Source organism: Vanellus vanellus (genome assembly GCF_965231255.1).
Source record: "Vanellus vanellus genome assembly, contig: HAP1_SCAFFOLD_110, whole genome shotgun sequence".
NCBI lineage: Eukaryota > Metazoa > Chordata > Aves > Charadriiformes > Charadriidae > Vanellus > Vanellus vanellus.
Window position 1 is genome coordinate 310,594 of NW_028127815.1, and position 12,701 is coordinate 323,294.

General features: G+C 52.9%; 1 protein-coding gene across 1 annotated transcript; it reads right to left on the bottom strand.

Annotated features, from left to right (window-relative positions):
- Positions 1-6,448: 6,448 nt before the first annotated feature.
- On the bottom strand, positions 6,449-7,384 carry LOC309684969 (olfactory receptor 14A16-like; the record flags this gene model as incomplete). Its single annotated transcript, XM_082500802.1, has 1 exon — positions 6,449-7,384. The coding sequence occupies one exon, from the start codon at positions 7,382-7,384 to the stop codon at positions 6,449-6,451; it is 936 nt and encodes a 311-aa protein (XP_082356928.1).
- Between the last annotated feature and the right edge of the window lie 5,317 nt (positions 7,385-12,701).

A 12,701-nucleotide genomic window follows, 5' to 3' on the forward strand; every position in this document is an offset into this window, starting at 1 on the left:
CCCAAAGAGATTTAGGGGAGATCCCTGCCCTATTTTGTGTAATATTTTTAAATGAGTCTTTCTCTTGTTTCTCTCAGTTTTGTTTTTCTGGTCTTGACTGACATAAAAACCCCAGCAGCTCTTATTCAAGAACGCACCTACTCTGTCCTGTACTTCTAAAGGGTGCTCTAGAGCTAAGCCATTCTATATTACCATTTTTGATAATAATTTGATTTCTTCCTCTAAGGCTGTCATACTGCCTGACCTCATTAATGGCTTTTTCTAATTCTCTTGACACATTTGCAGTAGCCCTTTCTAGTTTTGCAGTCCCTCACTGTGGGATAAAAGCTATTACAGACAGGTGGAACTCAGTGCCACATTATCAAAGGCATTTATGAAAGGCAGGTCCTGCTTGACTAACCTGATCTCCTTCTACAACGTGGTCACGCGCTCAGTGGATGAGGGAAAGACTGTGGATGTTGTTTACCTGCGCTTCATTAAAGCCTTTGACACTGTTTCCCACAGCATTCTCCTGGAGAAACTGGCTGCTCATGGCTCGGATGGGCACACGCTTTACTGGGTAAAAAAATGTCTGGAAGGCCATGCCCAGAGAGTGGTGGTGATCGGAGTTAATTACAGCTGGCGGGCGGTCAGGAGTGGTGTTCCCCAGGGCTCAGTACTGGGGCCAGTCCTGTTTAACGTCTTTATCAATGATCGGGATGAGGGGATGGAGCGCACCCTCAGTCAGTTTGCGGATGACACCAAGCTGGGGGGGAGTGTTGATCTGCCTGAGGGTAGGGAGGCTCTGCAGAGGGTTTCCGACAGACTGGACCCATGGGCCAAGGCAGACTATAGGAGTTTCAATGAGGCCAAGTGCTGCGTCTCACACTTTGGCCACAACAACCCCTGCCAATGCTACAGGCTTGGGGAGGAGTGTCTGGAAAGCTGCTCACAGAGAGGGACCTCTGTTGTTGGTTGATAGCAGCTGAACATGAGCCAGCAGTGTGCCCAGGTGGCCAAGAAGCCCACCGGCATCCTGGCGTGTATCAGGACTAGTGTAGCCAGTAGGACCAGGGAGGTGATTTTCCCCCTGTACTGGGCACTGGGGAGGCCGCATCTTGAGCGCTGTGTTCAGTTTTGGGGCCCTCACCACAAGAAGGACATTGAGGCACTGGAGCGTGTCCGGAGAAGGGCATTGAAACCGGTGAGGGGTCTGGAGCACATATCTTATGAGGAGCGGCTGAGGGAACTGGGGTTGTTTCGCCTGGAGAAAAGGAGGCAGAGGGGAGACCTTATCGTTCTCTAAACATATCTGAAAGGAGGTTGCAGAGAGGTGGGGGTCCACCTGTTCTGTCAGGTAACAGGTGTTAGAACAAGAGGAAATGGTTCAATTTGCACCAAGGGAAGTTTCAACTGGATATTAGGAATAATTTCTTCATTGAAAGGGTCATCAGGCATTGGAATGCGTTACTCAGGGCGGTGGTGTAGTCCTCATCCCTGGAGGTGTTCAAGGGTTGTGTAGATATAGTGCTGAGGCACATGGTTTAGTGATGGGCTTGTCTGTGTTAGGGTAATCATAGAATCATAGAATCATAGAATCAGTGAGGTTGGAAGGGACCTTTAAGATCATCAAGTCCAACCGTTAACCTACCCTGATAAAAACACCACCACTTCTAAACCATGTCCCTAAGCACCTCATCTACCCTTTTCTTAAACACCTCCAGGGATGGTGAATCCACCACCTCTCTGGGCAGCCTATTCCAATGTTTAATAACCCTTTCAGTGAAAAAATGCTTCCTAATATCCAATCTAAACCTGCTCTGACATAACTTGAACCCATTTCCTCTTGTCCTATCACTTGTCGCCAGGGAGAAGAGGTCAGCTCCCATCTCTCTAAAACCTCCTTTCAGGTAGTTGTAGAGGGTGATAAGGTCTCCCCTCAGCCTCCTCTTCTCCAGGCTAAACAACCCCAGATCCCTCAGTCGTTCCTCATAAGGTTTGTCCTCCAGACCCTTCACCAGCTTTGTAGCCCTTCTCTGGACACGCTCCAACACCTCAATGTCCTTCTTGTAGTGAGGGGCCCAAAACTGAACACAGTACTCGAGGTGAGGCCTCACCAGTGCCGAGTACAGGGGGATGATGACTTCCCTAGTCCGGCTCACCACACTATTCCTGATGCAGGCCAGGATGGTGTTGGCCTTCTTGGCTGCCTGGGCACACTGCTGGCTCATGCTCAGCCGGCTGTCCACCAACACCCCCAAGTCCTTTTCTGCCAGGCAGCTTTCGAGCCACTCCGCCCCCAGTCTGTAGCGCTGCATGGGGTTGTTGTGACCCAAGTACAGGACCCGACACTTGGCCTTGTTGAACCTCATACCATTGGCCTCAGCCCATCTGTCCAGCCTGTCCAGATCCCTCTGCAGAGCCAATCTACCCTCAAGCAGATCAACACGCCCACCTAGCCTAGTGTTGTCTGCGAACTTACTGAAGGTGCATTCGATCCCCTCATCCAGATCATTGATAAAGATCTTAAAGAGAACGGGCCCCAGCACCGATCCCTGGGGGACACCACTTGTCACTGGACACCAACTGGATTTAATTCCATTTACCACCACTCTCTGGACACGGCCATCCAGCCAGTTTTTTACCCAGCGAAGAGTACACCTATCCAGGCCATGAGCAGCCAATTTCTCCAGGAGAATGCTATGGGAAACGGTGTCAAAAGCCTTGCAAAAATCCAGGTAGATAACATCCACAGCTTTTCCCTCCACCACTAAGTGGGTCACCTTGTCATAGAAGGAGATCAGGTTTGACAGGTTTTAATGATTGGACTATGGGATCTTACAGGTCTTCTCCAATATAGGAGTTTCTATGATACTGTGATTCTGTGATGATGGCCCTGGGGCAACCTCGCCGGGGTGTCCAGTGGGCACAGGCACAGCCCAGACCCTGCTCGTCTGGTCCCTCATGTCTCTCGCAGGAGCCCGGCTGTGCCAGGACACTGCTGTGTGTCCCCACCCTGCACACTCCCACACTTCAGCTCTTCCCTGGGGTTTTCCTCTCTGGGGCACTTCCCATCCCCACCAGCCCAGACACTCCCTGAACCTGGCTATCTCCTGCCCTCTCCCCAGCACAGACCAGCAGAGCAGCCTCATTGGGACTGGTCCCACAGCAGGATGTGCAGGCCAGTGAGACTGTCCACCCAGCCGGCATGCTGAGGAGACTTCCACCCCAGGCAGCTTGCAGCCCCCCCTGCCAAACGTCCTCCCAGGATGGCATGAGAGAATTGGCCCAGGGCACCCTCAGGAAGGCCCTTTGGCCCCAGGGACAGGCAGCCTGCCCCGAGCTGCCCCACTGCAGCAAAGGGTTCCTCTTGCCATGACTGCCCTGCACACACTCGGTGCCCTGCTCTTCTCCCGCCACAGCCCATCTCCCCTCAGAGCCTCTTCCCGAGAGAGCTCATCCGTGCTGGCCTGGCCAGCCGTTCCTGCACCCCTCCCCAGGCGTCCCACAGCCCCCGAGCTGGTGGTGCAGCTCTGCAGAGCCGGGGGCTGTGGTGCCCAGGGCCATGCTGGTCAGGCTGGGAGCCAGACCCAGCTCGGGTGGCTCCTGCCCCCTCCACCTCAGCACACAGACACGGCCCCTGCACCTCCAGAGAAGTTCTCGGAGAAAGGATGTCAGACAAACAAGTCAGTGCAGGGTCCTTCAGTTTTTTAAAAACAAAGAGAGAAGAGCTTCTTATTTACACAAAGTCTGTGGTTCCGACAACACAGACAGATCCTGACATAGCAATAGGATAAAGGATGATTCTTCACTTTTATTGACAGCATTAACAAAACCCAGAAAAGCTAAAAAACAAATAAATGAAAGGAAAAAAAGTACTAAAGACAATCTGGGCCTGTAATGTGTTACATCATGTGTGATATGTAGAAGATGGGCAGTTCATTGCTGCTTCTGCCAAGATACCAGTCATCAGTTTCCCCAGGGCATCCTTGAGCTCCTGGTTCCTCATGCTGTAGATGAGGGGGTTGGCTGCTGGAGGCACCACTGAGTACAATAATGACACCAACAGGTCCAGAGATGGGGAGGAAATGGTGGGGGGGTTCAGGTAGGCCAACATGGCAGTGCTGATGAACAGGGAGATCACGACCACGTGAGGGAGGCCCGTGGAAAAGGCTTTGTGCCGTCCCTGCTCAGAGGGGATCCTCAACACAGCCCTCAAGATCTGCACATAGGAAAAGAGAATGAAAGCCAAAGTCCTGAATGCTAGTAAGACACTAAGCACCAGAAGCCCAACTTCCCTGAGGTAGTCTGAATGTGAGCAGGAGAGCTTGAGGATGTGGGGGATTTCACAGAAGAAGACAAACAGCAAGGCCCGTGTAGCATATCCTGCATAAGAGATGACCCTGGTGTCCCAGAGGGAATTGGCCATGACTTTGGGGAGAGTTGTGGAGATGGAGCCCAGGTCAAGAACAGAGAGGTTGAGGAGGAAGAAGTACATGGGGGTACCAAGAAGACCGAGTGGATAAGGTCCTCTATAGACAGATTGGAGTAGGCTCACATTCACAAGCCCTGGTCCTCAGAGGGAACTTCAGCCACCTGAAGCATCTGTTGGAGAGAAAGCACAGCAGCGCATAGGCAATCCAGGAGGTTCCTGGAACACATTAACGATTACATCCTTCTCCAAGTGACAGCAGAGCCAATGAGGAGAGGTGCCATGCTGGACTTTGTCCTGACCAAGAAAGAGGGGCCCATGGGGAATGTCATGGTCCAGGGCAGCCTTGGCTGCAGTGACCTTGAGGTGGCAGAGTCTGGGATCTTTAAGGTGGCTAGGAGAGCGCACAGTAAGCTCTCTATCCTGGACTTCAGGAGAGCAGACTTTGGCCTCTTCAGGGATCTGCTTGGTGAATTACATTGGGACAAAGCCCTGGAAGGAAGAGGGGCCCATGAATGTTGGCTAATATCCAAGCGCTACCTCTGCCAAGCTCAGGAGCAATACATCCCGGCAAAGAGGAAGTCAGGCAAAGACACCAGGAGGCCTGCGTGGATGACCAAGGAGCTCCTGGTCAATCTCAAAGAGACAAAGGAAGCCTAGAGAAGGTGGAAGCAAGGACAGGTAGCCTGGGAGGTATTTTCTGAGCAGCCAGGGATCAGGTTAGAAAAGCTAAAGCCCAGGTAGAGGTGAATCTGGCCAGGAGCATGAGGGGCAACAAGAAAGCCTTCTATAGGTATGTGGGTGACAAAAAGAAGACTAGGGAACACGTGGGCGCACCCAGGAAGGAACCGGGAGACCTGGTCACCAGGGACATGGAGAAGGCTGAGATACTCAACGACTTCTTTGCCTCAGTCTTGCCTGGAAAGGGCTCTAACACTGCCGTTGTCCTCTCCCAGGCACTTCCCAGCACTCCCCAGCCCTCCCCAGCTCTGCCCACCTCCCCTGCCCTTTCCCCAGGACAGCCCAGCCCAGCAGCCCAGTCTGGGCTGGCCCCACAACACTGCCCGCTGCAGGCTGATGCAGAGCTCTGGGCACTCACCGCACAGCCCCAGCTCCTCCCAAGGGCACAGCAGCTCCTGGGGGGCAGACAAGGAGGTCAGCCTGCCCATCAGCCCCGGGGCTCGTGCTGGTGCCGAGGAAACGAGGAAAGAGTCTAGTCACTCTCTGCCTCTCCGGAATTCATGTTGTGCGTGATCCCCACCCCTGACTGAATTTGCCCCCTTCTCTCCCCAGTCAGCCTCACTCCCCAGGACAGCACAGCAGTCCTGGCCCTGGAGTTCCCTCAGGCACCTCCTGCATCTCCCCACTCTCCCCTCCCTGTGCCTGATGAGGCCCTGCTGACTCCCTCGGCACTGCAGCGTCCTTGTGTGTGGACACATTGATTCGGTGCTTTATATTAGTGGACTTGACGTTTGAGGGTATTTCACCTTCAGAGTCTCCATCTGTTCCAGCGCAAGGGCACGTGTCGAGTCCCTAATCCTGCCTCTCCTCCCCCTAAAAAATGCATTTCCAGAACATTCTGTATATGCCATCAGTCCTGTCATACATGAAGAAGACTGAGGAGATAATGGGAGTCTCCCCTTCCATTGGGCACCAAGAAGAGCGCTTTTAAATTCAGAATATTTGGTGCAGTGGAACCCAATAGTACCATCAGCTTAGCTTCAAAAACGTTGAAAACTTAAGGAGAGGAGACTCATTAAAAGACCAAATAATTGAAAATGTTCTTGGAAGGAACTTTGGAGGAACAGTCCATCCTTCAAGCACTGCACTTGGGAGATGCCCTTTTATTGAAGAGCTGTTATCTGTCAGGCCACACCTGACTCTGTGTTGTGCAAGGGTCAGACAGAGTAGGATCAAGCCTTAAGACAAGCAGCGTAAACTCAGAAAATTATCTATAAGCAGGATTATCACGAGAGAAAAAAGCAGAATTGCAGCCTAAGATAAGCCCTGGGCAATGTGCATGGAAAGGGTAGCAGGTTATTGTAGGTGAAACAGCGTCCATTGGGCCTGTTTCCGTATGGCATCCTTGAGCTCCTGGTTCCTCATGCTGTAGATGAGGGGGTTCACTGCTGGAGGCACCACTGAGTACAGAAATGACACAACCAGGTCCAGAGATGGGGAGGAAATGGAGGGGGGCTTCAGGTGGGCAAACGTTCCAGTGCTGATAAAGAGGGAGACCACGGCCAGGTGAGGGACACACGTGGAAAAGGCTTTGTGCCGTCCGTGCTCAGAGGGCATCCTCAGCACCGCCTTCAAGATCTGCACATAGGACACCACAATGAAAACGAAACACCCAAAGGCTAAACTGGCACTAACCACAAGAAGCCCAACTTCCCTGAGGTAGGAGTGTGTGCAGGAGAGCTTGAGGATGTGGGGGATTTCACAGAAGAACTGGTGCAGGGCATTGCCCTGGCAGAGGGGCAGTGAAAATGTATTGGCCGTGTGCAGGAGAGAATTGAGGAACCCACTGCCCCAGGCAGCTGCTGCCATGCGGACACAAGCTCTGCTGCCCAGGAGGGTCCCGTAGTGCAGGGGATGGCAGATGGCAATGTAGCGGTCATAGGCCATGACGGTGAGGAGAGAATACTCTGTTGACATAAAAAAGAGTACAAAAAAGAGTTGAACAGCACAGCCAAAGTAAGAGATATCCTGCGTGTTCCAGAGGGAGTTGGCCATGGCTTTGGGGAGAGTGGTGGAGATGCAGCCCAGGTCTATGAGGGGGAGGTTGAGGAGGAAGAAGTACAGGGGGGTGTGGAGGTGGTGGTCACAGGCGATGGCGGTGATGATGAGGCCGTTTCCCAGGAGGGCAGCCAGGTAGATGCCCAGGAAGAGCCCAAAGTGCAAGAGCTGCAGCTCCCGTGTGTCTGCGAACTCCATGAGGAGGAAGTGGGTGATGGAGCTGCTGTTGGACATTTGCTGCCTCTGGGCAGGGGCACCTGTCCAAGGAGGGAAACAGAGTAAGTCAATGCAGACTTCTGTAAGAAAAATGAAAGCCATTTCCCGTAGGCTCTGTCTCTGTTGCATACACTCCCTTTTCATTTTCCAGGAGACCTTCCTCACCTACATGGCTGGAGCTCTATTTGGTGTTGGCTGCCTGTGCCGTGAGGAGCAGGGTGCTGCCCACTGGCTGCCGAGGAGTCAGCCCTGCTCTGCAGCAGGGAGTTCATAGGGAGGGTGGTGGCAGGAGCCAGTCCTGGTGTTCTGCTTTGGCTGAGGAACCCACACCTAATGCAGATGGGCTTTTCAACATCTGAACTCTCACTGCTATGGAACAGGAAAAGCAGAAGGCAGTTGGAGAGGTTTGGGGTATTTTAAAGCTCCCCCATCTCACCTGGGCAGTGTTCTTGGATGTCAGAAACCCTCAGCATTTGTGCTGCACTTCAGGAGAACAGAGTGAGTGCTGTGAGACATGAGGATTGCCTGGGGCAGAGAGCAGAGTCAGGGGAGATGGTTTGTCCCTCCATCTTGCACCGTCATGAGATGGAGGGGGATCACCCTCTTCTATTATGCAATCAGACACTGCTGAGAGCAGAAGGATCCATCTCAGACTATGAAATGTCTCACCCTTTCTCAAGGTCTCAGCAGCCCACCTTTAGCCAAGGACACCCACGGCTCATTTCACCCACCCAACAGCATTTCCTCAGTCACAGAGTCTCTGTGTTTCTCTGTAGGGCTTTCCGATAACACAAAGGTGCTATGGGACAGGTTGGCATCCTGGAGGGCAGCTCACAGCTTCCATAAACACCCAAAGGACTTACCCAATTTTGGGGATCTCAGTGAGAGATTTTGCAGGGGCTAAAGAGCAGGTGCCACAGATCCCAGTGAGACTGGAAAGGGGATGCTGGTGCTGTCTGTAGCCCCCAGAGCTGGAAACCAAAGACACAGACTCAGGAAAGCTCCTTATCTCTACAGGGTCCCTCCTTTGATCTTTCATTTGAAAGTCCTCTTGGACATGTGCCACTGCCCACCCAGCCAACGTAGAGAAGAAACAGCAAAAGAAATTTACCTTCATATTAAGGAAACTCCATCTTGAAAAGTCCCTCCAGGAATGACCAGAGGTCATCTGGAGGTGTAAAGAGCCCTGACCCACACAGCACCCTCTTCAAAGCAGAAGGACATTGCCCAGCCATGGGTCACTCCTTCCACCCACAGCTTCTCCCCACAGAACCTACGTGGGAGCTCCCCGGGCAGGCGGAGAGCTGACCCTGGCAGGCAGCAGAATCCCTGCTCTGGCACACAGCCCCCAGCTGCAGGGACCCTGCTGGCAAGGACAGCCCTGACCACCCCTGCCTGCACACCCGCCTTCACAGCCCTTCGACCGTTCCTGGGAGAAGGCAGCCGTCATGCCCTGTGCCTCTGATGGTGAAGCAGGGAAGCCCTAATCTAGAGAATGTCCTCTTCTTCCACAGCAGAGAAGTGTGAGCGTCCTCCTGAAAGATCCCAAAGGCTGTGGGAGGTGCCAGCTGTTGGAGATCTCTCCAGCTACTGCAGCTGCTCTGCTTTGGGAAGAGTTCTCCCCCCACTCACCCTCAGCATCCTCCCTCTCCAGACTGCCTTCAACCTCTCTCTGCCTCCCTGCTCTGCCCTCGCTGCCTGCAGGCAGTGCCCTCAGCCCTGCTGCGCTGTGCAGAGGAGCTGCTCCTGGGCAGAGCTGTCTCTCTGCAGCGCTGCCCGCTTGCCAGGAGCTCCCTCCGGCCCAGCAGCCCGGCCCAGCTCAGCAGCAGAGGACCAGCTGTGGCTTTATCTGCCCCAATCCCTCGAGGTGTCCCTGCGCCTCCAGGGCTGACAGCTCCTCCAAGGCAGCGGGGTCTCTCCTGGGGAGCAGAGTTTGAAGCACAATGAAGTCATCACTGACTGTCTCTTTCTGAACCCTGGACGGACTGATTCCTGCAGTGGGAATTGTCTGCCAGGTTGTGCAGACCTACAGGAGGTGTCCATGTTCCCCTCTGGAAACCCCCATTCCTGCCCCATTGCCAGGCAGGGCACGGAGGCAGTGACGGGCCAGGGATCATTCCCACCGGTGCAGGGCAGGGATTGAGCCAAGTCAATGAGGCATCTCAGCTCTCAGCAGTGTTCCTGAGGCCGGAGGGACATTCAGCTTCTCCAGTGCACCGCACAGACCCACCAGAGGGGGAATTCCTCTTGCCTCACCTCAGCTGCCCTAAATCGGTGTGAGCTCCTTCTCTGAGCTGCCGTGTGAGTAATGGAGACAGAGGCCAGGAGGGAGCTTTTCCAATGCAAACACCGGGTGACATTTGAGGTGCCAGAGGTGGTTCAGGACACATGCAGGGAACTGCAAGCTCTAATGGAGCAATTTTGAGAGACAGGGCAGCATCCGTGTGCACTGGTGGGGAATCCCTTTGGCCAACGGAAATCATAGAAGATCACAGAATCACAGGATCACAGAATCACAGAATTGTAGGTGTTGGAAGGAACCCTCAGAGATCGTCTAGTGCAACCCCCCTGCCAAAGTAGGGTCACCTACAGCAGGTTGGACAGGAATGCAGCTGGGCGGCTTTTGAATATCTCCACAGAAGGAGACTCCACAGCCTCTCTGGACAGCCTCTTCCAGTGCTTTGGTGCCCTCAAAGTAAAGACATTTTTCCTTGTGTTCAGATTGAATTTCCTGTGTTCAGATGGAATTTCCTGTGTTCCAGTTTGTGCCCGTTTCCCCTTGTCCTGTCACTGGGCAGCACAGTCTGGCCCCATCTTCTTGACACCCTCCCTTTAGATATTGATAAACATTGAGGAGATCCCCTCTCAGCCTTCTCTTCTCCAGGCTCAACAGACGCAGCTCTGTCAGCTGTTTCTCATAAGAGAGGTGCTCCAGTCCCCTGAACATCTTTGTAGCCCTCTACTGGACTCTCTCCAGTAGTTCCCTGTGTTTCTTGCACTGGTGTACCTAGAACTGGCTACACTACTCCAGATTCGGCCTCAGCAGGGCAGAGCAGAGGGGAAGGATGAGTTCCCTTCAGCTGCTGCCCACGATCTTTTGTAATGCACCCCAGGAGACCATAGGCCTTCTGGCCCACCAGGGGACATTGCTGGCTTATGGTCAACTTATTGTCCACCAGGACTCCCAGGTCCCTCTCAGCAAAGCTGCTTTGCAGCAAGTGAACCCCCAACCTTTACTGGTGCATGGGGTTTTTCCTCCACAGGTGCAGGACCCTACACTTGCCCTCGTTGAACTTCATTATGTTCCTCTCCACCCAACTCTCCAGCCTTTCCAGGTCTCACTGACCGGCCTGCCGTTTCCTCGGTCCTCCTTCTTGCCCTTTTTGAAGACTCGCGTGACGTTGGATTTCCTCCAGTCCTCAGGCACCTCTCCTGTCCCCCTGACCTTTCAAAGATGGTGGAGAGCGCCTTCGTAATAACATCTGTCAGGTCCCTCAACACTCCTGGGAGTGACCCATCAGGGCGCTGGGTGTCAAGTTTGCCTAAATGATCTCTAACCCGATCCTCCTCGACCAAGGGAAAGTCTTCATTTTCTCAGATTCTTTTTCTTCACTCCAGCGTCTGGGATTGCTGAGGGCCAGCCTTAGCAGTAAAGACTGAAGCAAAGAAGGTATCAGTAATTCTGCCTTCTCTGCATCTTCCGTCACCAGGGCACCCACCTCATTCAGTAGCAGGCCCACATTTTCCCTGGTCTGCCTTTTACTACTGATGTACTTGGAGAAGCCCTTCTTATTGTCCTTGACATCCCTGGCCAGGTTTAATTCCAAGTGGGCTTCAGCCTTCCTCGTTGCATCCCTACATACTCTCGCAATGTTTATATACTCCTCCCAAGTCGCCACTCCGTTTTTCCACATTCTGTAAACTTCTCTCTCGCACCTGAGTTTTTCCAGAAGGTCCTTGCTTGTCCATGCAGATTTCCTGCCTCCTCTGCCTGATTTATTACTCATAGGCATGCACTGATGTTGAGCTTGGAGGAAGTGGACCTTTTCTATTAATCAACTCTCCTGCACCCCCCTTCCTGCCAAAGCCTTTGCCCATGGGATTCCTCCAAGTATGTCTTTGAAGAGGCCAAAGTCAGCTCTCCTGAAATCCAGGCTTGTAATTCTTTTTGCCCTGCTTCATCCACACAGGATCCAGAACTCCACCATCTCATGGTCACTGCAGCCAAGGCTACCCCCAGCCTTCACATCCCCAACTAGTCCTTCTTTATTTGTCACTAAAATGCCCAGCAGTGCACCTCTCCTCGTTGGTTTCCCCACCAGCTGTGTCAGAAAGTTCTCATCAATGCTCTGCAGAAACTTCCAGGACTGTGTGTGCCTGGCTGTGTTGTTTCCAGCAGATATCGGGGTGGCTGAGGTCCCCTGTGAGAACCAGGGCCTGTGACCATGAGGCTATTTCCAGCTGTCTGTAGAAGGCCTCATCAACTTCCTCTTCCTGATCTGGCGGTCTGTAGTAAACACCCACAGCAGTGTCTCCCACATTTCCCTGTCCCTTAATTCTTAATGATAAGCTCTCAACACATTCTTCATCCAGCTGCAGGCAGAGCTCAAGACATTCCAGTTGCTCTGTCCAGTTGCTCTGCTGTGCCTCCAGCAGAGAACCCCTCATCTTTTTTTTTTCAGAAGCAATAGAGTGTCTGTTTTCTGCTGCACAGCATTCAGAGTGTAACTCATTACAGGCCCAGAATGTCTTCTCAGGTTTTTGCTGGGTGTGTGTTTCTTTGTTTTTCTTGTTATAATGTTGTGCTCAGCAAAATTTTATTATTCTTCCCACTTCTAATTCATTGTGTACCTGTAGAATTTGACCCACAGACTGTGTAAATCAGGTGCAGTGCTCTCTGTGTATTCAAACAAAAGAAAGGACCCTGCAGCGACTTGTTTGTCTTAGATCCTTCCTCTGAGACCTCTGTAAAGACACAGGGCAGTGCCTGTGTGCAGAGGTGGAGGGGAACGAGTCCCAGCACAGCAGCACTGCCAGGGCGCACCAGCCTCAGTCTTGCCAGAGCTGCTCTCTTGCCACTTCCACACCCTCATTTGGAGCCCTTGTGTAGGTGTAAGGCCTCAAGGGTCACAGTCCTGCTGTGTGGTAGTCCTGTGACTGCAGGCAGGGACAGGCCATGAGCACTTCTGTGATACAGCTGACCTCTATAACGGCATCTCCATCATGACAGGGGATGTCCTCAGCACAGTGCTTGAAGGCTTCGGTCTTCTTCCAAAGTTGCTCTCAAGAACATGCCCAAGGAATAGACTCTAAAGAGCCTTGTTGCTTTGTTTGT